Genomic DNA, 24,683 nt, shown 5'->3' with positions numbered 1-24,683 from the left:
GTATGCACCCTACAAGCTGCTTCCTCTTCTTTTATTTGTAAGTATTTATTGAGCACTATGTGCTGTTTATACAAACATGTATACTTTGTACTTGGGACTTGAACCCAGGGCCCTTGCACTGAGCTACACCTCTAGCCCTTCTTTATTTTTTATTTGGAGACAGGGTCTCAATAAGTCACTAAATACCCTAGCTAGGCTCAAACTTGAGATCCACCTGTGTCAGCTTCCCGAAGTGCTGGGGATTCCAGGCGTGTGCCACCGTCCCTAGCCATGTATACATTTTACAATGTCCAAAGCAGGATAAGTATATCTATCTCCTCAAACATTTATAATATTTCTGTTGTGAAAATATTCAATGTCCCTTCTAGCATTTTTGAAACACACAGTACATTGGCATCATCTCTGGTCATGCCACTGTGGCGTAGCACCCAGAACTTATTTGTCCTGGTGAAGGGTGACTTGGTACCCCGATCCATCCTTCCCACCCTGTCCCGCCCTAGTCTCTTCCTACTCTTAACTGCGTTTAGCTTTTTCTTGTTTCATTTGTATTTGCCCCCCTGTCCGGTGTGCTGGGCGGGGGCAGGGACAGAGCAGGAGAGAGACACCAGTGGGTTCAAGAGACAGAGGGGGAGTCCGGAATAGCGCACTGTGCCACTCGTGGTTAAGTAAGGAACAGAGGCTTCAGAGTATAACACGTGTGTGATCATTTGTTAGGTCTCAGAGCCACAGACCCAGGTCCTGTGCTTTTAGAACAAGGTATTGTCATAGCCGAAGCCATGGCCCAATGATACAGGAAAGGATACATCCTTTAAAGACCTTGGGCTTGAAAGAAGAATCTACTGTTCTTAAATTTCTCTCCTAAATATCTTACCTGATTGAAGTCCCTGAAGGAACACTGAGCAACTAGAAGGGACAGGAAAAAATTTGCAATTCCAAAGCCAGTTCTGAGTGAAACACTGATATGCATCCTAGTGACCCGAGCTCCTGGACCCCAGGAGTAACCCGTGGGGCAGAAAGTGGTACCCAGGCTTCTGCTCTGCGGCAGGATTCTGCTTCTCAAAAGAAGGCCTACATCTCTCTATCCGCTTCACAGTGAATGCTACACAGACTCCGGCACCGATGCCTGTGTGTCTGACGGAATTCTTTCATCAAGGGCACAAACGGACCGGGAAGGTTTGTGAGGGCTGGTTCTTCTTGTGTCAGGACCCAGCATCCTGGCCACAGGGTCACAGCAGGGACCTGCAGGCCTGGCATCAGGGCGTCACCCCAAGGAGCCTCCTTCTCCCAGGGGGGCCCCAACAGTTTGCCCCAGGATCCACCTCCAACATCCTCAACTGGAAACCAAGCAGGTCTTGGGCTCCCGAGGCCAAACACGGGCCTCTCCCAGTGAGCTCCCGGGTCCCTGCTCGCTCCCTGCTGCCAGTGGCGTCAGAGAGCAGAGGCCACAAGGAGCCTGGCTCCCCTTGGGCTCCGAGGGTGAGCTGCTGGGTTTGAATCTGGACACCGACTCAAGCTTCCCGGAAACCACACCAACACACACACTCACAGTCTCACCCCGCGCTGTCCAGAAGTGAGACCCAGAAGTGCAAGCCGCATCGAGGGTAAAAAGACATCGGGGAAATTAATTTCAGTCCTATTTTAACCTACAAGAGCCTAAGTATTGTCATTTCAACAACCAATGACTATCAGTTATTAGCAGATAGTTTACATCCTTTTCTGTCCTAAATCTTCAAAATACGGTGTGCATTTTACACGCGACCACAACTCAATTCACACCCATCACACGTGTGCTTGGCCGCCAGGTGGGGTGGTGGTGGCTACAGGGCCGAGTGCACAGGTGGAACTTGGGCGGCGCTTGTCCCCAGGGTTACTCTCAGTGCCTGTCTCACACGCTCACACCCCACACAAATAAACACACCACACACCAAACACTCCACATACAGCACACATGCCGTATACCACACATACACACACCACCACCATATACATCACACACGCTACACACACCACACACAATATACATGACACACACCGCACACACCTGCACACACCACACACAATATACATGACACACACCGCACACACCTGCACACACCACCATACACACTGCACACACCATATTCAATATACATGCTGCACACTACACATACCCACACATACCACTGTCATAACACTACACCGTACCACACACCACACACACCATACTGCCACACACATACACCACATACTGCACACAACACACACACCACATACCACATACACTTACACATACCACTACCATAACATACCACACACATACCAAACACACACACACCACACATAACATCACACATGCACCACACCACACATATATCACACACAGCACACACAATACATCCATAAACACACATAAAGCACCACATGCACCATACCACAAACACGTACTATATCATACCATGCATACACATCACACCACACCTTACACACCACTTACACACCTCACATCCTACACATACCACACATAACATACCACATACAACATATATCATACCTCATATACCACAACATCCCCCACATAATACCACACCACACACCAGATACCACACACACACACACACACACACACACACATACTGTACTACACAACACACAAAACATACTGTGTCAGAATACACAGACCACTTACACTATACCCAAATGCACACACACACACACACACACACACACACAAACACACGTGCTGTGCCCTTACTTTACTCCAAACTAACACAATACAAGCTGAGTTGGTGCAGAGGGGACTAACTGTACCATGTCACTGTCACTGCACCTGCAGTGGGAAAGGTGATTTTTTTTTTCCAAAGAAAAATCATGGCTCAGATACAAAATAAAGTGAACGCCTGCCAAAGACGGTATTTGCTTGTTAATTCATGAAGAGTCAGAACGATATGCAGCTGGTCTGCAGTGCAGACGGGGATGCGCGGATGGATTCTGCCAGAGCCTACGCCTGCAGAGTTGTGGACTCGCCCAAAGACAAGGAAAGGAGACCCGTCCCATCAGTAACCAGACACCCGGAACCTCACACCCTCCCTTCCAAGGCCTCCCAAACCTTAGAAAGGGGCCTGGTGAACAAGCAGACGTGTGACAGCGTCAGGACAGCTCCTGGAACTGCCCACCCTGTCCCTCCCCACACGCTCTGGAGGGAACACACGTGGACTCATGGTCCTTGGTCACTTAAGAGCCATAGAAACTGACTTAAGTCCTTTAAGGCTCAAGTCTCTCCTTAGTAATTAAATTGCCAAGTCCTGGCGAAAAATCCAACTGAACAGCTCTCCGGGTGGAAAGGCCTCTCCTCTTGGGGACTCAGGAAGGGACCAGGCACCCCCACCTTTTCTTGCTCTCCTCCCGTCCCCTCCCCAGCCGCAAGGAATGCAGCCGGCAGGAGGGTGGGCAGGGGACGCAGAGAGCTGCTACTTGGCTTGGTTGGGCCTGACCACCACTGCCTCTCTGCCTGTCCCTCAGGTGTTGTGCGGGTCCCCTGTGGTTCCTGGGGTCCCATGATGGGGGTCCCCTTCCCCTCTAGCCCCTGGTTTCTGCAGATGAGATGGGACTGGGGATGCTCCCAATTCAGGGGCCTGCCACTCTTGGGCTGTAGGACCCTCTTGTGTGGCATCTTGCATTTCTATTTCTTCCCCTGAAGGCCGCCTTGTGCAGCCTGGAGCAGCCGGGCCATGTCCTCCTGGCCTTGTGGGCGGGTGCAAAGCCCAGCCTCCCTCCCCAAGAGCTCAGCTCTCTGGGCCTCAGTGTCCTCATCTGTAAACTGGGCATGATCATGCTCATATTTCCTAGGCATCATCTGGTGAATCCAGGGGAGCTGATGTGCGGTGCTCACTATGGCTGGGCGGCCTGAGCAGGGCCCCGGGGCGCTCGTCTGTCCCCGCCCCCCTCTGTCACAGACAGGCCGACACTGCAGTTCTCATTGGGGAACAGAGTTTATTGAGGCAGCCGCCTGGCCCTACTCCTCTTTCTCATCGCCGTGGGTGATGATGTAGCACAGGGACTTGTAGTCGATGTTGCCAGCCAGGTCCACAGGTGTCAGGGCGAACAGCTGCTCGACCTGTGAGGCCCCACAGCGGAGGTGTGGCCCCAGGGCTGTGCTCTGGGCCTCAGCCTCTTCCACCCCAACTCCAAAGCTGGAGACCAGTGTTTTTCTGTTGGCCGGCGTTGGGCGGACTGGGCAGTGGGCCCACATGGGGGCAGAGACACCCCTCTCCTTAGGGTCGCTCTTCCGACACAAGCACTGGGTTGCACACAGCCTGCTCCCTCTGACCCCCCAAGCCCACGGGACAGCGCGCGCGTCTCCCCAGTGAGGCCTCCCCAGTGCCCTGCCGGGAGGGCCGCAGGGACAGGTGCTGACGGGCCTGAAAGCCTCACCTCAGCAGGAGAGAACTTGTCTGCCTGGGTCAGGAGCAGCTGCTTGAACCTGCAAGTGGGGAGGCAGGGTGGCCACGGCCCAGGGATAGGCCTCCAAAGAACACCCCACGCAGGTGGCCTCTCCGCCCTCTGCCCACCAAGCGGCCCTGGTGTGGAGGGGGTGCTGGGGTCCGCACTTACTCATCCTTGTTCACCACCCCCTGGCCGCTGGGGTCAAACATGCGGAAGGCACTCAGGATGGCTTCTTCCGGGTCGGTCCCTGGGAGGCCGAGGCAGGGAGGTGAGCACTCATCCCAGCCCCCAGGCCTGCCCAGGAGCACCAGGTGCACAGGGAGCTCTCTGTGACCCAGAAGTGGTGGTCGGGGGTGGGGGCGCCGGGAACAGCCTTCTTCCTCAGGAGGTGGGCCTGGCTGGGAGCCTGGCACCTGGGAGGACAGCACTGGGATGGCCGGGGTGGACGCGGGTTCTCTGGGAGGGCTGTGGCCAGGCAGGGTCCAGACAAGGTCCAGGTGGGGCCTGGTGGAGTTCAGGTGAGCTTCATGTGGGGTCCACAGGGCTCATGGGGCTCAGATTGGGTTCCCATGAAGTTCTGTGGGGTTCTTGTGGGTTCTTGTGGGGCTCACAAGTGGGGGCCCATGGGGTTCAGGCCTCTGTCTGCCAAGAGGGCCAGGCCCTGCCGCCGGCTCACCATTGAGCTTCTCCCCGAAGAGTGTAAGGAAGACGGTGAAGTTGATGGGGCCCTTCCCCTCCTGCAGCATGGCGTCCAGCTCCTCCTCTGGGACACTCACCTTCCCTGTGGAGATGGGGTGGAGAGGAGCACAGGGACTCTGGTGGTGCAGAGCAGGGCTGGGCTGCCCTCCCCGCTTCCCCGCCATGGGGCGCCTGGGCAGGAAGAAGGGGGGTGATGGGGGAAGGGAAGGTCTCTCTGCAGGACCCTGGGCAGGGCAGGGCGGGCTGTGGGGCCGGGGCTCACCGAGCTGGGAGTAGGTCTCTCTCAGGTCTGACTTGCAGATGATACCGTCCCGGTTCTGGTCGATGCAGCTGAAGGCCTGTGAGAAGGGGACTTCAGAAGGGAGTAGGAGGACCAGGGCTCGGAATCGGAACCACAGAGAAGAGGGGCCCTGAAAGGGTGGGGAATGGTTGGGAGGGCACTCACTTCCTTGAACTCCTGGATCTGGGCTTGCTCGAACATGGAGAAGACATTGGAAGAGCCACGCTGGGCCTGCTTGGTGGCAGCCTTGCCCCGCGTCCCAGCCTTCCTGCTGGCCTGCAATACCAACCGGGGCAGGTTCCTCCCGAAGCTCCCCAACCTCCCTTCCCTACCTCAAACTCCAGCACAGCCCAGGTGAGGGTCCTCGTCCACCCCTGGGGACACCTCCCTGGGCCCGGCACAGGCACGAAAGTCCTTGGCTCTGTCACTCCCGGCCCCAAGCCTAGCGCCTGGTCACCAGCACTCACCATCCTCTTTCCAGCAGCCCAGCTGCACCCTCTGGTCACCAGGCCCCCTTTATGTCACAGCCTTATCACCTGGAGGTCCAAATAAGGAAAAGAGTGGAGGACAGGCCCAAACTTGGCAGCCCCTGCCCGAGTCAGGGGAGGACGGACGAGGGCCCCAAGCAGATTCCAGCCACATTCCTGGGGACCTTCACATCCATGACCTGTAACATCCCGGGCTCTGAGCATCTCGCGTGTCCAGGTGCCATGTCTCCCCACAGCACAGTGGCTCAGAGCGCTCGCCAGGGCCCTGTCACCCCCATCTGACCGTCCTTCCCACAGGTCTGGTCCAGACCCTGGCAGTCCAGTCCTGACCCTCTGGGCTGAGGACAGAGATGGACTTTGGCCTGACACTCCAGGATTCCTAGAGGTCTTGTTGAAGACAAGACAGAAGGCAGCAGCTCTGAGCAGGTGGTCACTCCGCAGAACCCTTCACTTGGCTTTGGAGCAGTTCTGGGGGGTGAAAGGCGCATCGGCTCCTGTCCCCGCCTCTGCCTCTGCTGCAGGGCCCTCCGCTGAGACAACCCCTCCTCCTGGGCTTGAGTCTTGCTGTCCCAAGAGCCCCATCTCAACTCCGCCTCCTTTGGAACTCTCTGATGTCCCCAGCTAGGAGCTGTGGGCACATTACCGGTTTTCCTGGTGACGGCTGATAGCTTTGTAGCCTCCTCCTGGGCACCCAGCCTGGTCAACATCTGTACTTCAAAGGCCTGGCACGCACAAGACCTGTGTGATGCTGTTCTGCAGGAAGCTTTGGGGTGTGGAAACTCCCTCAGGCCGTGCTAAACTGGGGACAAGGGCCAGGGCGCCCTCTGCTGTCCAGAGCAGCAGAGGCAGGGTTAGGGCTAGCAGCTAGAGAAGCTGGGGTCACGGGACATCTCGCTCCACCCCAGCTCTGCAAGGCTCAGCGGCAGGCTGGGAGGGAACAAGGCCCCCTTTTGTGTAAGTATTATAAGACATCCTTTACTGTCTGAAAATGAAATTCATTTATTTCAATTCAGACCTATAACCTACCACTGAAAAGTAAATGGAATGCAGCAATTGCAATATGAAGAGGTTGGAAGCCGTGAATATTAAAGTCCATCCTAACACAGAAGGGCTCAGACATGAGCCCACGCATCCCGAACATGAAGTAACCAGACGCTTGCATCACTTTACAACAAGGAATTTAAACTCAGGTGCACTCAGGAGGAGGAACAGAGGTAATGCCACACTCGAAAAACCAGAAAATGGGAAGATTTCAGGAGGATGTCATGTTTCAAAATCACAACTGTGGATTAAGTCCTGAATGAAACACGGCATGGTCCTTCCTGACTTGCAGGGTGGTTTTCCTGAATGGAGAAATGAACTGAAGTCACACAGGGTGGGTTTACGTGTCATCGTGTTCATGCTGCACAAAGACGGCATGAGGCCCTCCTTGGTAATTCATCTGCAGCAGCCTCTGGAAGGCCCTCCTGGCGTGACCTCTTGTACCCCTGAGCCCACTCACTGTCACTATCTGCATGGCTCTGAGGGGACAGGGCCCCTCTGAGACCAAGCTGCAGCAGGACTGGTCTGTTCCCAACCAGAGGAGCCCCGCCTGGCACCCCCACCCCACCCCACATTCCACGGGCAGGCGGGGCCCCGGCCCAGGGCAGCGCCATTCAATGCCCCAGCTTCCCCACGCTGCCCAGTTCCGTTCCTATAGCCCGGCCTGTCACACTCCCCATTCCCCTGCGCACTCTGGCTGGAGGGGGCAGCAAATTCCAAGGCACACTCAGTTCTACAGAAGATGTGTGCGTGACACTGTCTCTTCAGTGACTGCACCCTGGCTCTCGTGGACAGAGGTCAAAGAATAAGGCACAAGCCATGACTAAACCTTTTAGAATTTTTAATTAAAAACCCCATAGTCCCAGTCGGGGCATAGAGAGGGTCACGTGGCACATGAATGTCCTGATGAGGACAAGAGGGGACTGGGGAGGCCCCCTGAGTTGTGCAGGATGCTGCCGGGGCGTCTTCCTGGGCCTGTGTGAGAGCCAAGGATGCCATCCTGCCTGTGGGCACAGGCAGGCCCTGATAGTGCCAGGACCCCTTTGTGGGTCCCCTGGCATCTCCTGTGAGGAGTCATGCCAGAACCACAAGCCACTCGGGGTGGGGCTGTGTGAAGGAAAAGGCCCCCTGAGGACACCTGCGGCCTGGGAAGTACTTCCGCGCTACTGGGCCCTTTCCCGTGGGTCCCCAGAGCCACAGGCGGGAACAAGCCAACCCGGGTGACAGCTGCCCTCACTCCCCTTGGGCTCTGGTCTGATCTGGCCAAGTTTCGGGAGATGCCTTCCCCTGCACGGTGACGCCCAGGGAAGCCCGGCGAGAGCCGGATCCACAGGACCCCTTCCCCGGCCAGGCCCGGAGAACACGTCCTTCCCGGGGCAGGCCCAGGCCAGGCAGGCAGCGTGGAGCTGCAAAGTCCCGAGTGATCCACTCCCTTCTGGGTACTTGATTCCAGCCAGCAAGCCAAGGGGTGTCGGAGTCTCCGTGCCGGCTTCTCCTGGCGGCCACTCCAGCCAGGGCAGGGGCTCTGCTCCAGCCACTGAACCACAGGAGGGGCCTGCCGGGCTCCAGGGGCCTCTCCAGCCCTCAGACCAGCGGTGGCCCCGCGTCCGCCCTCACTGGCCCAGCATGCAGGCCTTCTTGCAGGCCACCGCGGACACCAGCGCGGCGCCCCGGCCGCTGCCCTCCTCGGACTCGATGAAGGTGATCTCGCAGCGCGGCGCCAGCCTGCGTACGCTGGCGTGGAACCGCTCCTTAAAGCTGCACGGAGGAGCAGCGTTAGGGTGAGGGTCCTCAGTCAGCCCAGCCCACGCCCGCCCTTCCGCCCGTCCGCGGGCTCACCTGGGGTGCAGCTTGTACACCGAGCCGTCCACGCCCACGGTGATGCGCATCACGTCCTGGCTGCGGCTCTCGCGCATGCGGTTGATGACGCCCGCCAGCCCCGCGGAGCACATGTGCGCGGCGCGCGTGGACACGCTCTCGCAGGCGCGGCGCACGATGTCGCAGTCGGCGGTGGAGGGCCGCAGCCCCAGCGTGCTCAGGATGTTGTGGATTTGCTTGCGGTCGCCCGGGTCGCTGCGGGGCGAGGCGGGGAGGCGTCGCTCAGGCCGGTGGCTCCAGGGCCGGCGCCCCAGGGACGCCCCTCCCCAGCCTGGGTCTCTGCTCTAGCGACACTGCCGCGGCTCGGGGCTGTGGCGCGGATGGAGCGAGACAGTGTCTGTGGCGAGCAGGGAGCTCGTAGGGCACCGGCGCGCTCCCGATTCTCTCCCCAGATTCTTCAGCCCGGGCACTCAGCCTCGCCTTGGACCCAGCCCCAAGTCCTTTAGAGTTTGCGCCCTTCGGGTCGTCGCCCCGCCCCAGGCCCCGCCCCGCCCCATCCCAGGCCCCGCCCAAGGCCGCGCCCCGCTCCCGCGCCCACCTCTCCACCTGCGACACGAAGCGCGTCTCGAAGGCGCCGCGCGTGCGCAGCTGCTCCGAGGCCTCCCCGTGGAACAGCAGGTTCTCGTCCACCAGCTTGAGCAGCACGAGCCGCACCAGCTCACCCATGTACTTCCCGCCGATGAGCTTTTCGTACCTGCAGGCAACGCGTCGGTTATGTGGGCGAGCGGGGAGGTGCCCAACGCCCCCGCGCGGTTCCGAGGTGGCCCCGTGGGACGCTGTGACGCCTCTGCCCACCCCACCTCGATTGCCCTGATTTCTGGGTTTCCCGCGGTCCTGTGCTTTGCGGAAACTTCAGGCATGAGGACTCTCGAATCCAGCCCGGTTGAGGGCGGTGGGCGCCGCTGCTGCAGAGCCCATACGAGAAAGGGATGGGGCCCAGGGCCCTGAGAGGGCTCCAGTTCTCTCTCATCATTGGGGAAACTGAGGTCCAGAGATTAGTGCTCAGCCTGAGGCGCACCCCACAGTGTGGCACGTTCTCACTATGTGAGCCTGCGGTATTTTTGTTTTTTGTTTGTTTTTTGTGAGCCTGTGTATTTTGATCTTGAAATACATTTAGTACTCCTGACCTAATAGAACCCCGAGATGAAGCTCTTAAAGTACTTAGCAGGCCGAGCACCTTGTAGGTGGCTAGCAAGTCACAGCCGTGATTAATGACAAGCTCTGGGCGTGGTTTTCCCAGATGCGCTCTGCCACTTGCAGCATTCCACAAAATAGACTCATTCTGGAATAGCGACGAGCCTATCCTCTGGGGAACCCTGAGTAACACCGGGTCAGCCCCACTGCGGGCCTCCCAGACGTCCTCTTGCCCAGGGCCACCTGTGAGAAGGGGGGAGGTGTGGCCAATATAATCATGACTAAGCCTGCACATCCCACCGCTGGGCTCAACTAGAGCAGGCCAGGAGTGGGCTGAGGGAAGGAGGACCCGGATGTTTAGAGACGGCTGTTATCTGCTGTTACACTGAAGGAACAGCTGAGCAGGGCTGGGGGCGTCCTTACAGCTGCTGACCGGGGTTCACGGAGCTCTCGTCCACCATGCGGTCGTACTCCAGCAGGAACTCATCCAGCTCGCCCGAGTCCCCAAAGGCTCCCCATTCCGTGTTGACGCACATGCGACCCTCGTCCCCTTCCACCAGCTCCACGTTCTGCATCTCCTCCATGTAGCAGGCGTTGCAGCCCGTGCCTGCGGGGACAGCACGCGTCAGGCCTCAGGGCTGCAGGGCTGGCCAGGTGACCCAGGATGAACCCGCCAGTCTCTTTCAGAGAACAGGACGGTAACACTGTCCCCACTGTTAGGTTTAGATCTAAAATGGCCCCCAGAGCCTCAGTGTTTGCTGTTAGGAAGTGGGGCCTGGTGGGAATGGGCAGCTGCTGGGGGCATGGCCTGGAAGGGTCTGTCTGTCATGCTGGCCCCTCTCTTGGCATGAGCAGCTTTCCTCTGTCTGGGCCCTTCCATCACACAAGGACTGAAACTTCTAAAATGTGAGCCAAATAAGACCTGTCCTTAAAGCTGTGGGTGTGGGTGTCAGGTTACTGGAAAGTGACGAAGACACTCATTTTCCTGGGTGGTTGAGACTAGGCTGTGCCAGTGCACTTAGCCAGCGATGGATGTGGGACATTCTGCTTTGTGCGCTTTAGCGCTGTTTCCTGGCACCCTGCAACGTGTCCCCGAGCCCCTCAGTTCTGAGCCCTGCTTCGTGTGAGCCTTGGGACAGGCTCTTGTTGTGCTCACTGCAAAGTGGACATGTGGCGTCCCGTAGCCGTGAGTTACAGAGCGTGCTGATGACGATGCCATGGCCTTAGGCCCAGCGCAGCCGCATGGGCCACACAGCTCTGGAGCTCTGAGTGACAACACAGCTATGCAGGGTGCCCAGCAGGAGGCAGGGTTCCCTGCCTTCCAGTTTTTTTGCGCAACCCAGAAATCTGGACTTTGATGTGAAGTCCCCAAATTTTAGGCTTCACTATAAACATGATTTTAAACACCAGGTGTTTGTGGGCAGATGTGACTCGTGGGCCCCAAAGGGTGCCCCGAGAAAGGTGTGCCTGAGCCCGAGCAGCTGCAGCCTGGTGTGTCGAGAACTCAGGCTGAGGCACCTCGGGCTCTGCGGGAGGGGCACAGCCAGGGACAGTGAGTAGATGTTGGACTTTCCATCCTAAAGGTGAGAACGAGAGCAGAAGTGGGCAACGGGTGGAGAGACAAAGCGAGGTCAGGCTCGTGCTTAAGAGAGACCACACGTTAGTTCATAGTGCTGCTGATATGTGTGGACGTGTGTAACATGCATAGTCTGTATAAAACATACAAATGTTTGAGGGGATGTAATTACAGCTGGGAGCCTACTCAGATGCTCAAATACATGACGTTTCTGAACTGATTCAGGAGGGCCCATGGGTGCAAATAACGCTCGTGGTCTTTCTGGGTAGCTGGGTCCCGAGAGCCCATGACAGATGACAGACAGGGTATGGGGGTTGTGGCTCCCTGTCCTGGTGCCTATTTCCCTGGGGAGGGGCCGCCTCTGGGGGTAGGAATATGGCTTGGGGTGGGGCCAGGCAGGCCCATGGAAAGACTTTCTAGGAAAGGGCGACGCCACTTTTGCGATTCTCTTCCACTTGGACAAATCTGTCCAGTGTGGCTAATTAACTGGATAAAGTGGTTTAATGACATCCGGTGTGTGTTTGCAGCTGGGAGCTCCTGTGATAGCATGGCGCTGTGAGTGTTGAATCTCCCTGCTGCACGCAGTGCCTGCAGCACCACACCCCCAGGCCGGCTGGCCCTGGCAGCAGGCACTGCCCCGACTGCGCTGGGGATGAGTGCTTCCTCCCCCATGCTGCCCCCGTGGGCCCCTCTGCAGCCTGGGACGGGTGAGGAGCCCTTACCCACGATCATGCCGACCTCACATTCGCGGTCTTCGTAGTAGCAGGAGATCATTGTGGCTACTGTGTCGTTCACCATGGCCACCACGTCCATCTCAAAGTCCTGCCAAGGAGCACAAAATAAGCCAGGCATGCTGGCACGCACCGGTGATCCCAATATGCTGGGAGGCTGGGGCAGGAGGATTGCAAGCTGGAGACCAGACTGGGCAGCCTTCCTTATCTCGAAAAATAAAAAGAGGCTGAGGGTGTTGCTCGGTGCAAAGACCCTGGGCTCATCTCCCAGGACTGTAAAGAAGAGAGAAGAGCAGGAGGAAGAAGAGGAGGAAGTGGTAGTGAGGAGCAGAAACCAGGATGATGGGGCTGGGGGAAGGGTGAGGTGGGCAGAGGCACTCCTCCAGGCGGGTGAAGGTGTCCTCACCCCTCTCCTCTTGATGGCGTCTCGCAGCAGCCCCACGATGTTGTTCCCTTCTGCTCCTGAGGCTTTGAAACCCTTGGTCCAGTTGAGGAGGATGCCCTGTGGGGCGAGGCGGGTTCATGCCACTAGCTCTGGGCAGGGAGCTGAGTCCTAAACTAGCTCCTCCCGGCCAGGGGGACGTGTGCCCCCACGGGGCAGTTGAGGAAACTGGCTCTCAGCATCCACACCACTTTGAGACTTGCTGGGGATGATTTTGCGTGAATATCTCATCTTTCCGCAGGGCTGGGTCCCAGGCAATTTAAGAATACGATTGTGATTGTGGTTGTGTGTGTGTGTGTGTGTGTGTGTGCATGTGTGCGTGCATGTGTGTATGGTACTGGATGTTGAACCCCAGGCCTCCTTGAACCTGCCAGGTGAGTGGCCCACTGCTGGACTGCAGCTACAGCCCTAGAATGTTTGGACAGTAAATTCCCACGATGTTCGCTCAGAAGAGCAAGGCAGGTCCCCAGAGGAGCAGTTCTGTCTGTATAAGATTGTGGTTCCTCCTGTAGCCCCCTTCTGCCTGCAGGGTACCGCTTGACCCACCTTGTGTCTCTGCAGGGACAGACGGGGACTTGGGAAACTGTGTGAGATGCTGCTCTGGTTGCTTTTACCTCGAGCCATGACCTGGTTTGGTTTCTGACCCAGAGGCCTCGTGTTTGCATATGTACATAGGCTGTGTGTGTGTGTGTGTGCGCGCATGCATATGTGTATATCCATGCAGGCATGCATACATGTGTGTGTGCATGTGTGCATGTGTCAAGTTGTAACCGCAGGGTAACTTGGGCATTTGAGGTGGGTGACAAGGCGGGTGGTGACCTGTGGCCGGCTGCACTCCCCACTGCAGACAGTAACAACCAGCTGACGCCGCTTACTTTGCAGACTCTCTCAGGCCATGTGTGACGGGGCAGTCATGCAGCCCTCATCGGCTCCCTCCTGTGTCCTGCCCTCCGCTCCCCGCCATCCTGCACTCCCCGCCCTGCCCTCCACCTGGTCACCTTGTCGATGTCCTCATGCCTCACGGGGAAGGAGAAGGTGAAGCCCAGGGGCAGCTTCTTGTGTTTCATCTGGTGCTTGTCCAAGAAGTCAGAGATGCACTCAGAGATGTAGTCAAAGAGCTGGAAGACACAGCGAGGTGGCCACTGGGTGCGGGGCAGGGCAGGCCAGCAGCCTTCTCTGGCCTGGGGTCACAGTTCTCCCTGGGGTGCTCAGCTTGCCTCCTGCTGTGGGCCACTACTCAGTCCCTGTACCTCCTCAGTGGCGGCCCGGGTCCCTAGCCCAGCTGTGCCATTGGCCCAGTCCCTACTAGAGCCTGTGAGGCCAGGCCAGCTGCTCCGTGAGGTCCAGGTGGGGGCACGTGCTTGGCCATAGCTACGACTTCTGTCTCCCTCACTGCTTCCAGGTGTCCGGGCTGCCCCAGCTCCCAGCCCCCTCTGATGGGCCTGTCCTCAGAGCTGGCAGCTCTGCAGAGGAACCAAGCTCTCTTCTGTGCTCCAGGGCCCAGCTGCACTAACAGACAGCAAGCTGTAGGCAGGTGAGGGCCTGGCAGTGTGTGGGGGCTTCTGCCTGGAACCTGGCCTCTCAGGGCTGCTCCATTTTTTATTTTTGGTTTTGGTTTTTGAGACAGGGTCTTGCTATGCAGTTCAGGCTGGCCTTGAACTCACTATGTAGCCCAGGCTGGCTTAGAACTCATGGAGATCCTCCTGCCTCAGCCTCCTGAGTGCTCAAATTACAGGTGTGCATTAGCACACCCTGCTTAATTTTTAGATGTTGACTTTTCCTCTGGGAAAGTAGACAGAGAACCACCAGCTGGGGGAGGGTCTTTTATACTGCAGCCTCTCCAGCCCAATGACTCCCTCCCACAATAGAGTGACCACAGGACTTGGTCTGGTTGGCCAGGCCTAGAGGCTGTGCACCAAGGCCTCTGAGCTACCTCTGGCCCTGGTGGGTGGGTGCATGGGTGGATGCATGGGTGGGTTGGTGGGTGAATGGGCCCTGGGATTCTGGTGGCCTCACCCCTGCCTGCCAGGCCCTCAAGCTGCTTACCATCTCTGCGGTGCCCGTCATGGCGTCCTCGGGGATGGAGTACATCTGGTGTTTGGTCTTCACGCTCCATTGTCCCTCCTCCCCCTCCCCCACCTTCACCAGCATCACCCTGAAGTTGGTGCCCCCCAGGTCCAGGGACAGGAAGTCTCCGACTTCTGCAGACAAAGAGAGACACACGCTGGCACTGCCTGGCAGGCCCGGGCTGGGAGGGACCCAGGCAGCTGGCCTGGGACCAGATCTAACAGGGCAGGTATGGGGCAGGGTAGCGGGTGTGGGTCACCAGCCCAGACTTTGGGGCCAAGTGAGAAGAGTCAGAGCACACTGGAGAAATGTCAGTGGGAACCCCCACTCTTAGACAGGCCCCGGGAGCCACTGAGGACCTGGCCTGCACTCAGGACGGGGCTGGGGCCCCCACAAGACCGTGGAGAGAGGTCCCTCCCTGAGATTAAAAAGCCAGTGGCCCCCCCCCCGGCTGGACCTGCAGAGCCAAGGGTGGGTGAGTTGGGGACATCATCGCTTGCCCAGGGGTCCTTTCTGGGGACAGCGGAGCCTTTGGCAGTGCCGTCCCTGCGGTACCTGAGCCTTCTGGGGTGGAACGCACGTAGGTGGGCAGCATCTTCACGCTCGCCTCCTCGTGGGTCTCCAGCCTCAGGCCTCGGTCCATCTCCTTCTGCATCCGCCGCATCACCTTCTTCAGGTCCTCCTCCTGCAGCTGGAACTCCGCCAGGATCTGCTCCGCCTGCGGGGAGGGTGCACACGCACATGTGTCTCCTGCTGTCCTCTGACCCTGGGTCCCAGTGCCCCATCTTTCCACATGGCCTGCCACGGTCGAAGGGGAGGCTTTTCAGGATCAGCCCTTGATGGTTAGTTACCCTGGGCGTGCTGGACGGGTGAGTGGCTTTTGTCTCTGGTGCCATCCTTGTGGCCCGGTCTGGTAGCGCCTCCTGGTGGCCCTCAGATCCGGGGCAAAAGGAGGAGGAGGGCACTACCTGGGCTGCTGGTGAGGGCTGGAGCCAGTCAGAGGGGCAGGCAGCTGGTATCACTGGGCAAAGACCTGGCCACCCTTCCCCTAGGACTTCCTGGAGCAAATGACAGCCAGCACTGGTGTGCACAGGGCGGCCAAGGCCAGGCTGGTCGGGGTGAGCCACTGCCTGCCCCTGCCCACTGGGGGTCTGCTGGCCAGGCACGGCAGCCATAGTGTAGGAGCTGAGCCTGGGGCAGGCCTCTGTGCATTAGTGTGAGGCCAGGAAGCTGAGATTTGACCAGCACTACTTCTGTGGGCTGTCCTGGGGGTCCCCGGTGAGCACAGCCATGAGTCTGTTCCCTTCGCCCAGCATCACATATTCATGGAGAAAGGCCACTAGACAGTGGTAAGAAACACAGTCATAAAGATACTTTTGAGCTAAGTGTATAATCCTACCATTCTAGGGGGCTGAGGCAGGAAGATTGCAAAGTTGAGCCCAGCCTGGGCAATTTAGCAACTTAAGGAGACTGTGTCTCAAAATTTAAAAAAATTAAAAAGGGCTGGGGATGTAGCTCAGTGCTAAGGCTCTGGGTTCAATCCCCACCACTGCACACAAAACAAATGAAAAGCCCCAAAGATATTTGCGTGTTTAACCAACAAAGAAAAGGTCAAGTCACTCTGATAAAAGCCATGGATCCATTCTTTATAGGAACTTGCTCTCTTTTTGTGTTACACATGAGCTCAGTGGGCTGGAGATGCTCTGAGTCACAGCCAGGAGGCAGCACACCCTTTGCTCCTTCTCCTTCAGTTTTTTAGACCCTGGATTTTGTTCAGGTGGCAGGGTGCCACATTAAGGCATGACTGGACTTGGCGAAGCCCAGCAACTGTATCCTTCCTGGCAATTGGACATGTAGCCCAGTTCTAGTCAATGGCAAATGAGAGGAAGACTGATTTTAGCAGCGGGGAGAATTACAAGGCTCCCCTGAGTTTGTGAGTATGGCTGTATGAGGATGTGATGACAGGCACTGAAACAGCCGTCTTGCAGCTATAAGGAGGCGAGGCTGTTAGCGCACTATGGAGGGCAGAGAAGACAGACTGATGCTGGGCCCCCGATTCTATTTTCTGGCTGTGGAGCAGATAATACCCACTGAAGCCACAGGTAGTGAGAATGTTGATTTCCTACAACCCAAAGCATCCTGGCTGGACAGCAGAGGAGAGGCATGAGGGGCCAGGCAGGATGAGGGGGGCTGGCTTTGAGAGCCCATCCCAGCATGCAGTGAAAGCAGGGTACCACGGAGGGCTGGCTTGAATGGTGAGGACAGCCAGGGGCAGTCTCTGGCCAGCACTGGGGGACACCACCACAAGACCGCAGAACACCCGGCCGAGGGGTCCTGAGTCTCCCCAGCAGAGCCAGGCCCCTCCACTCCCAGGCGCTGGCGTGGCCGTGTGCACAGTACCAGCTGCACACTTGCTTCTGAAGAAGATCACCCCAATCTGTCAGCCCCAGAATGGCCCCAGGTGCCTGAGAGCTGATGGCACCGGGGGGAGCCCTAGCCGAGGCACTTTCAGCACAGGAGTGAGGGCTGCTGGAGATGGCGGCAGCCCCCATGAGGAGTGGGGAGGGCCATATCCAGGCCCCCAGAGCCTGCACGCCTCCTTCGAGGGCTCCCTGCCTGCTTGCCACCCCCAACCCCAACCTGGCTTCTGCACACTGAAGGTGCTGGCCAGGCTGTCCTCCCCACCTGAGGCCCAGGCTCTGGGTGACCCTTACCAGCGTCAGGGCTGCCTGGGCTCGGCTCCTGGCCTCGTCCATGGCCATCTGTCTGAGGGGCCAACGGGGAGTTTGGGGGATGGAGCTGCTGCTGCCTGCTGAGGCGGGAGCGTGGCTGCCACTGTGGCATCTGAGGGCACCTGGGGCAGGTGAGGCTGCTTGGCCGAGAGGTGCCCAAGGCAGGCAGCCCAGGGCTTCCGCACTGAAGCACTCAGTGGGCAGCTACTGAGATACTCTGCCGACTGTGGCGGGGTCAGGGGCAGGGCCAGAAGGGCAGCGGAGGCTCATAGGGTCAGGGTTGCCAAGGGCCCTGAGGACAGGGCTATGGGGCAGGCTGCCATGCCCTCAGAGCACCGGCTGGGATTGCTGCTGGAGTTGTGGCCGAGCCAGCATGTCACCCTGCACTCCTGCACGCTCAGTGGAAAGAGGTGACAGGAAGGAGGATCCCTTGGGTTCCATCTGTGGGGAGCTCTGGGGTGCGTTGTGAATGTCTGGGGTGCTGCGGGGTACTCTGGTGGGAAGGAGTGACCCATATTAAGAAGGCCAGGGGTGTGCAGGCAAGACGCGGCTCCAGCCACAGTGGGGGACCCGCATGGGCAGCAGAGGACCCAGGGTTCAGATGGTCAGGGAAGTCTCGGTGACTCGAGGGTGTGGGGTCCCCCAAGCCCACTGACACAAAGCTTCCTGGCCACACGAGCAGGAGCAGGTGCATGTCCCCAGGGCCACCCTGAGGGATCCTCAAGTAAAAAATACAAGTTTTAGTCAGCACGCTTCAACTGTCAGTCATAGATGGTGCCTCAAAGTGCCTTGATCCAAAAAAACCCCAGTAAAGTGGGGTGGTCGTTAGGCTTTGTGACTGCAAAGTTCAGGCCCAGAACTGACTCAGGGCATACTCATGGGGTGAGACACACCCCAGCCCCTCCTCCTCATGCTTGCCTGGGAATGACCCCAAAGACCCTGCCCTGGCTGGCACTTTCCAAGCCCTGCTAAAATTAGCCACAGATGGCAGGAAGTCAGGGTACAGAGGGTGCCTTGTGGGGATGCCGGGCTCATTCACCAATGGCCGTTGTGGTCACCTCCCGACTTGATCGATCCTCTTCCCCAAATAGGCCTCAAGACTTCATGTGACAGGTCGCTGACCCCCTAGCCCATTTGCTGTGGGCGCAGGGTTGTGTCTGAGTTTGGAGCTGGCCAGGTCCACTTGGTTCACCTGGGCTGTGCCATGGCGCAGCAAGGAGGGCCCAGCTCTTCTTGCTCTGTTCCTTGGGTGCAGGAGTCAGAGATGTGGACCAAGAACTTGTGTGTGTGTGTGTGTTGTATGTGTGTGTTACTAGGGATTGAACCTAAAGCCTACTGAGCTACAAACCCTACCTGTTATATTTTTTTAGTTTGAGACAAGGTCTCCCAAAGTTGCACAGTCTGGCCTCAAACTTGAGATCTTCCTGCTTCAGCATCCTACCAAGCAGCTGGGACAACAGGCATGTGCCACCATACCTGGCTCTGCTTAGAACTTTCTAGAAAAAACCCAGAGCTATGTGATAATGGGCCAAGATGTTTTAGTAGGTAGTGAGCTCCCCGCTGGAATAGAGGGGAGCAGATTGGAATGGCCCTGTTCTGTGTCCCAGCTGACTTCCCTGCCCTAGCTGTTCAAGGAGCTGCCTCACGGGCCTGACCCGATTTTGGTTTCCATTTATCTCACTAATTTCCTTTATCTCAATAGTACAAATTCAGTGATAGATATTCAAGATTATTCCTTCCGGTATCAAAAAATGGCACAGAGCCCACACATCCAAATACTGTTTAGGGAACTGACTAAATAAATTACGCAACATGCAGTCATTGAAAATGGTTGAAAATTGAAGCCGGGCTGGGTGGCGCAAACCTGTAATCTTAGCACCTGGGAGGCTGAGGCAAGAGGACTGCTATGAGTTCAAGGCCATCTTGGGCTAAAATAGGGAGTTCAAGGCCAACTTGAACTACATAGCAAGACCCTGTCTCAAAAAAAAAAAAAAAAAAAAAGAAAAAAAGGAAAGGAGAAAATGGTGAGGTTGATTTGCCTCTGTTGGCATGGAAAGATGCTTGTTTAAAGGAACTGTTTATTCTTTTACTTTTGATTTTTTTTGGTGTGTGACAGGGTCTTGCTATGTAGTTTAGAATGATCTTGAACTCATTATGTAGTTCAGGCTGGCCTCAGACTCATGATCCTCCTGCCTCAGCCTCTGAGCTGGGATTCCAGGGAGCACCACCACGCCTGGTTTAAAGGAATTGTTTACAGGAACCCGGTGTTCAACACAGGGGATTCTCCACTGGGGCTGGCCTGTTTTGTCCTCTCCCATGATCAACAAATCAAGTGCCTGGGCAAGCAACAGGATACTGTAGAAGAGATGGAGTGTGACCGGAAGCTGGGCCTTGAACGACATGTGGCTCCTGTCTTTTTGTGCATTGTTCACTGTGAGGGAGGCCAGCTGCCATGCTGTGGGGACACAGGAGCCCTTGGGATGATCTAACCCAGAAGGAAGCCCCTGCCGCCGGGCCGCACCCGTTTGGGCCCGACAGAGAACCACTTGGAAGTGGCCTGTAGCCCCGTCACAGCTTCAGGACACTCAGCTCCTCCAGGCCACTAAGGAAACTCGAACTGCTTCTGAGTTTCTGCCCTGCAGAGGCAGCAAAGGTTTGTTGTTTAGAGTCACTGAGTCTTGAGGTGATGTGTTCCATAAGCTGGATAATTACACGTGGAAAACAGAAAACCTGGTATGATCCGTTTTGCCACAGATATGCGTTGATGCTATATATAGACAATATACATCTGGGAGAGCTAGGCGCAGTGGTGAATGCCTGTAATCCCAGCTGCTCCAGAGGCTGAGGCAGGAGGATTGCAAGTTTGAGGCCAGCCTGGGCAACTAGGTGAGACCCTGACTCAAAACCACAAAAAGGGCTGGGATGCAGCTCCATGGTAGACCACATGCCTAGCATGTGCAGCACCCTGGGTTCAAGCCCCAGCTGCAAAGAAAAGGACAAAACTAGAAAGGCTAGGTCTTGTCTATTATTTTTGCTCAGAAGTTCAGGCTCTGAAGGATAGAGGCCCACAGTTAAAGAGGCCAAAATGCCAGACCCTCGTCCTGTGGAAAGGCAAGCAGGGGAAGGAAGGCCAGGAGCCCGCAGTACCAGCCCTCCTCACGGCACGTGCCCAAACTGCCCTCTCAGCACCTGGCACCGAGAGTGGGCCACTGATGCAATGGGACCTGGAGGTCATGAGTGTCGCAGTATTTGCTCACTGCAGGGCAGACCTGAGCCTGGCTGAGGGACAGGCCGGGGCCCGTGCAGGGGAGAGTGGTGGGCAGCAGTGGTTCAAGGCCAGGATGCCAGGGATAGTGGGCAAGGGGGAGCTGGGACAGGTGACAGCAGAGCATTCTGGGTCAGACGCCACAGGTAGTGCGTGGTGCCAGACCCTTACATGGATTACACCAGGCCTGTGTGCTGTCGGGGGACCGAGGCCCCTGGGAGATGAGGGATGCACCAGTCAGAAGGTCCTTGGCTAGGACCCACCTAGGTCGTTCTGATTCCAGGATCATAGGAGTTTTTAGTCTCCTTGACTGGATGTGACCTGTAGGTATGTGAGGTCCCCAGCAGGAGCCCAGAGGTCAACTCTACCACTCTGTGGCCTGGGACTTAGAGAAAGTCCCCCTCGAATTTCCATGCTTTGGTTTTCTCATCAGCAAAGGGTTCTCACAGCTCACCTTCCTCACAGGGCTACTGAGCAGGGTCAGCAGGATAATGCTCTCATCACCCGCAGGTAGTTCAATACTACTGTCAGCACAAAAGGAAGTTCCATCAGGGGTCAGAATTGAGGGCACAGGCCGACCCTATCCCTACGGCAGGCCTGATGCCGAACTCCCACCCTCAGAGGGCCCTAAGGGGACAGACAGCGGCACAGGCCCTTCACGGCTGCTCCTGCGCTGAACAGTGAAGCTTCTGTCTGAACGGGGGACATCTGGTGGTGACCTGATTAGAAATGGAGGAGTAGGAAGCTCAGGGGTTGGTGCCTCCATCTAAACAGCCATTCAGTTTGCTGTGCTGCTGGCAGCTGGTGGGAGCAAGGTGGGCAGAAAGGGTCTCTTCTTCTGAAAGCTTAGGTTGTGTCCTTTGGCTGATCTGGTGGCTGCCTGAGAGCCCAGAGCACAGCTTGTCTTTGTTTCCAGCCCCGTGGGCTGCAGGAGCCACCCTGGGGGGAAGCTAGCAGAAGACTTGGAGACTTAGGTTTTCTGTTTCGTTTTGTTTTTAAAATCTATACATTTAAGTCATCATATTTCAGGTCACAGGCTAACTGTAGAAACAACAGAACGGAAACACCAGTCATCACACACAGAAAAGAATACAGGCTTTGCAGAAACAGTTTGGAAAAATCACAATACAAATGGATGACTGCAGACCTAAACAAGCAAAATATGAGGGGCTGGGGATTTAGCTCAGCGGCACAGCGCCTGCCTGGCAAGCGCGAGGTCGTGAGTTTGATTCCCGGTACCGGGGTGGGGGGGACCAAGCAAAATATTAGAGGGAGAATCTGATTTCCAGTGCTACCATATTGTACTACTCCAGATGACTAGCTGCCGAAACATTACAAACCATACAAAGAAATCGGAAACTACGGCCCAATCATAGGGAAAAAAATTCTTGAAATGTTCAACAAAATTGACAAAACTTTAGCTAGATTTTAAAGAGAGAGGGAAGGGGCTCAAATTACTTAACTCATCACCAAAAATGCACATTATTATTAACTATACTGTGAATAGCTGTAAGTCAATGAGTTGGATAACGGTGGTGAAATGGAGAAATCCCTAGAAACACATAAACTGCTAAAACTAACTCAGAAAGAAATTTTTAAAAATCTGATTAAGCTGAAAACAAGTCATGGGGCCTGGCATATAGCTCAGTGGCACAAACACCTGCCTGGCAAGTGTAAGGTCCTGAATTTGATTCCCAGTACCAAAATAAATAAATAAATAAATAAATAAATAAATAAATAAATAAATAAATAAATAAACAAGTCATAAGGAAGTTGAACTGGTAATTAAAAACCTACTAAAACAAAATACCAAGACCAAATGATTTCACTGGTGAATTCTGTCAAACATTTTAAGAATTAACAGTCTTCCGAAAACATCAAAGAGAAAGAAACACTTCCTGCATCGTTCAGTTTCCCTGATTTTGAACCTAACAAAGTCCCTATAAGAAAGCTATGGGGGGCTGGGGATTTAGCTCAGAGGCACAGCACCTGCCTGGCAAGTGCAAGGTCCTGAGTTCAATTCCCGGTACCGGAAAAAGAAAAAAAAAGGAAAGCTATGGGCCAAGATCCTTTATGAATATAGACACAGAACTTCCCAACAAAATGTTAGCAAAAGGAGCATTCGCAGCATGTTAAAAGATTATACACCATGACCAAGTGTGATTTATTCTAGGCATGCAAAGGTGATTCAACATATAAAAAACCAATCAATGTAATATACCATATTAATAGGATAAGGGAGAGAAACAACATGGCCATATCAACTAATTCAGAAAAGTATCTGAAAAATCCAGCACCCTGTTATGAGCAGAACATTCTAGAAGGGAATTTCTTCAACAGGACAAGAGTCATAGATGAAAATCACACAGCTAGCATCAGACTCGGTGGCAAAGACTTAAGTTTTTCCCACTAAGATCAGGAACAAGGCAAGAATATCCACAGCTGCTGGAATAGTCCATAGCCCTCGAATTTCTAACCAGAGCAACTGGGGTAGGAAAATAAATAAACAGAAATCCAACTTGGAAAGTGCTATGGTCTGAATGTGTCCTCTCAAAATTCACATGTAGAAATCCTAATCCCCAAGGTGATGAGATTGACAGGTGAGGACCCGAAGAGGTAATTAGGCCTTGAGGGCAGAGCTTTCACGGATAGGATTAAAGCCATTAAAAAGTGTCCCCTACCCCCAGGAGCTTCTGTGCCCTTGGGGTCGGGGATGTGAGAATGGCCCTCACCAACCAGTGGTCTTAGACTTCCCAGACCCCAGAACTGTGTGAAATTGCTCAATTTATGGTATTTTGTTATAGTAGCTAAAATGGACTAAGACAGAAAGGAAGCAGTAAAGTTATCTCCGATCTACTAACAAAAGTAACCCGAACAATAAACTAAGAAAACATTTCCATTCACAATAGCATCAAAAAGAGTGAAATACTTAGGAATGAATTTAAGGAGGTGAAACACTTGTACACTGAAAAACTATAAAACATCGCTGAAAGCAATTAGAGGAGGCCAAAATAAACAGAAAGACATTGTGTTCATGGATTGGAATGCAATATTATTGAGATGATGTAACTATCCAAAATGATGTGCAGATTCTAGGCAATTCCTATCAAAATCTCAATTTTTTTCAGAAGGGGGAAAACCCATTCTATAATCTATGTGGAATCTCAAAAGACACTGAATAGTCAAACCAATTTTGTAAAAAAAAGGAGGGGCACAAAGAGGATTCATATGTCTTGATTTCAAACTCACTAGAAATTGTTGAACTAATGACAGATGTATAGACCAATGGAATAGAATAAAATCTAGAAATAAATCATCCCAGATATGATCATTTGGTTTTTGACAAAGGTGCCAAGACCATTCAATAAGGGAAAGGACAATCTCTTCAATAAACAGGGCTAGGAAAATTAAGTGTGTAAAAGAATGAATTTGGACTATTTCCTTACACCATGACAAAAAATCCTTATGACTTTAGATTTGGCAATATATTTTTTTAATGCTGGGGATCGAACCCAGGGCCATGTATATGCCAGGGAAGTGGTCTACCACTGAGCTACACCCCCTCCTTGACAGTGGCTTTGTCAGTATGAAACAAAATGTACATGCAACACAAGGAAAAATAGATAAGTCAGACTTCAATGACACTTAACAGGTGGATGTGGTGGTGCATGCCTGTAGTTCCAGCTACTTGGGAGGCTGAGGCAGGAAGATCGTTTGAGTCCAGGAATTTGAGGCCAGACTGGGCAACATAACAAGACTCCTGCCTCAAGGCACAACAAGGCCCCCTAAAAGATTCAAGAGTTAAAAGACAATCCGTAGAATGGGGGGAAACACTTACAAATCTTATTTGGTAGGGATTTAATATTCAGGGTTTCATATAATGAACTCTCAGAACCCAGCCATCAAAAGATAAACAACCCAATTTATT

General features: G+C 55.0%; 2 protein-coding genes across 2 annotated transcripts in view; both read right to left on the bottom strand.

Annotated features, from left to right (window-relative positions):
• Positions 1 to 3,949: 3,949 nt before the first annotated feature.
• Myl7 (myosin, light chain 7, regulatory) lies at positions 3,950 to 5,937 on the bottom strand. Its single transcript, XM_005396669.1, has 7 exons — positions 5,869 to 5,937; positions 5,567 to 5,677; positions 5,384 to 5,459; positions 5,099 to 5,203; positions 4,591 to 4,669; positions 4,411 to 4,459; positions 3,950 to 4,093 (listed from the first exon to the last, which is right to left on the bottom strand). The coding sequence occupies exons 1-7, from the start codon at positions 5,869 to 5,871 to the stop codon at positions 3,992 to 3,994; spliced, it is 525 nt and encodes a 174-aa protein (XP_005396726.1). The 5' UTR covers positions 5,872 to 5,937; the 3' UTR covers positions 3,950 to 3,991.
• A 1,817-nt stretch (positions 5,938 to 7,754) lies between these two features.
• The window catches only part of Gck (glucokinase (hexokinase 4)), a 53,992-nt gene continuing 37,063 nt past the window's right edge, over positions 7,755 to 24,683 (bottom strand). Inside the window, exons 2-10 of the mRNA XM_013520657.1 lie at positions 15,314 to 15,476; positions 14,738 to 14,892; positions 13,690 to 13,809; positions 12,656 to 12,751; positions 12,241 to 12,340; positions 10,366 to 10,549; positions 9,347 to 9,502; positions 8,770 to 9,003; positions 7,755 to 8,688 (exon numbers count right to left, since the gene is read on the bottom strand). Coding sequence (XP_013376111.1) covers positions 8,544 to 8,688; positions 8,770 to 9,003; positions 9,347 to 9,502; positions 10,366 to 10,549; positions 12,241 to 12,340; positions 12,656 to 12,751; positions 13,690 to 13,809; positions 14,738 to 14,892; positions 15,314 to 15,476 — 1,353 coding nt within the window. The 3' untranslated portion in view covers positions 7,755 to 8,543. The remainder of the gene's footprint in view (positions 8,689 to 8,769; positions 9,004 to 9,346; positions 9,503 to 10,365; positions 10,550 to 12,240; positions 12,341 to 12,655; positions 12,752 to 13,689; positions 13,810 to 14,737; positions 14,893 to 15,313; positions 15,477 to 24,683) is intronic.

This window comes from Chinchilla lanigera, unplaced genomic scaffold, assembly GCF_000276665.1.
Source record: "Chinchilla lanigera isolate Chin_1 unplaced genomic scaffold, ChiLan1.0 scaffold00055, whole genome shotgun sequence".
In the NCBI taxonomy this organism is placed as follows: domain Eukaryota; kingdom Metazoa; phylum Chordata; class Mammalia; order Rodentia; family Chinchillidae; genus Chinchilla; species Chinchilla lanigera.
The sequence above is the reverse complement of the archived record's forward strand: the minus strand, read 5'-3'. Positions and strand labels throughout refer to the sequence as shown.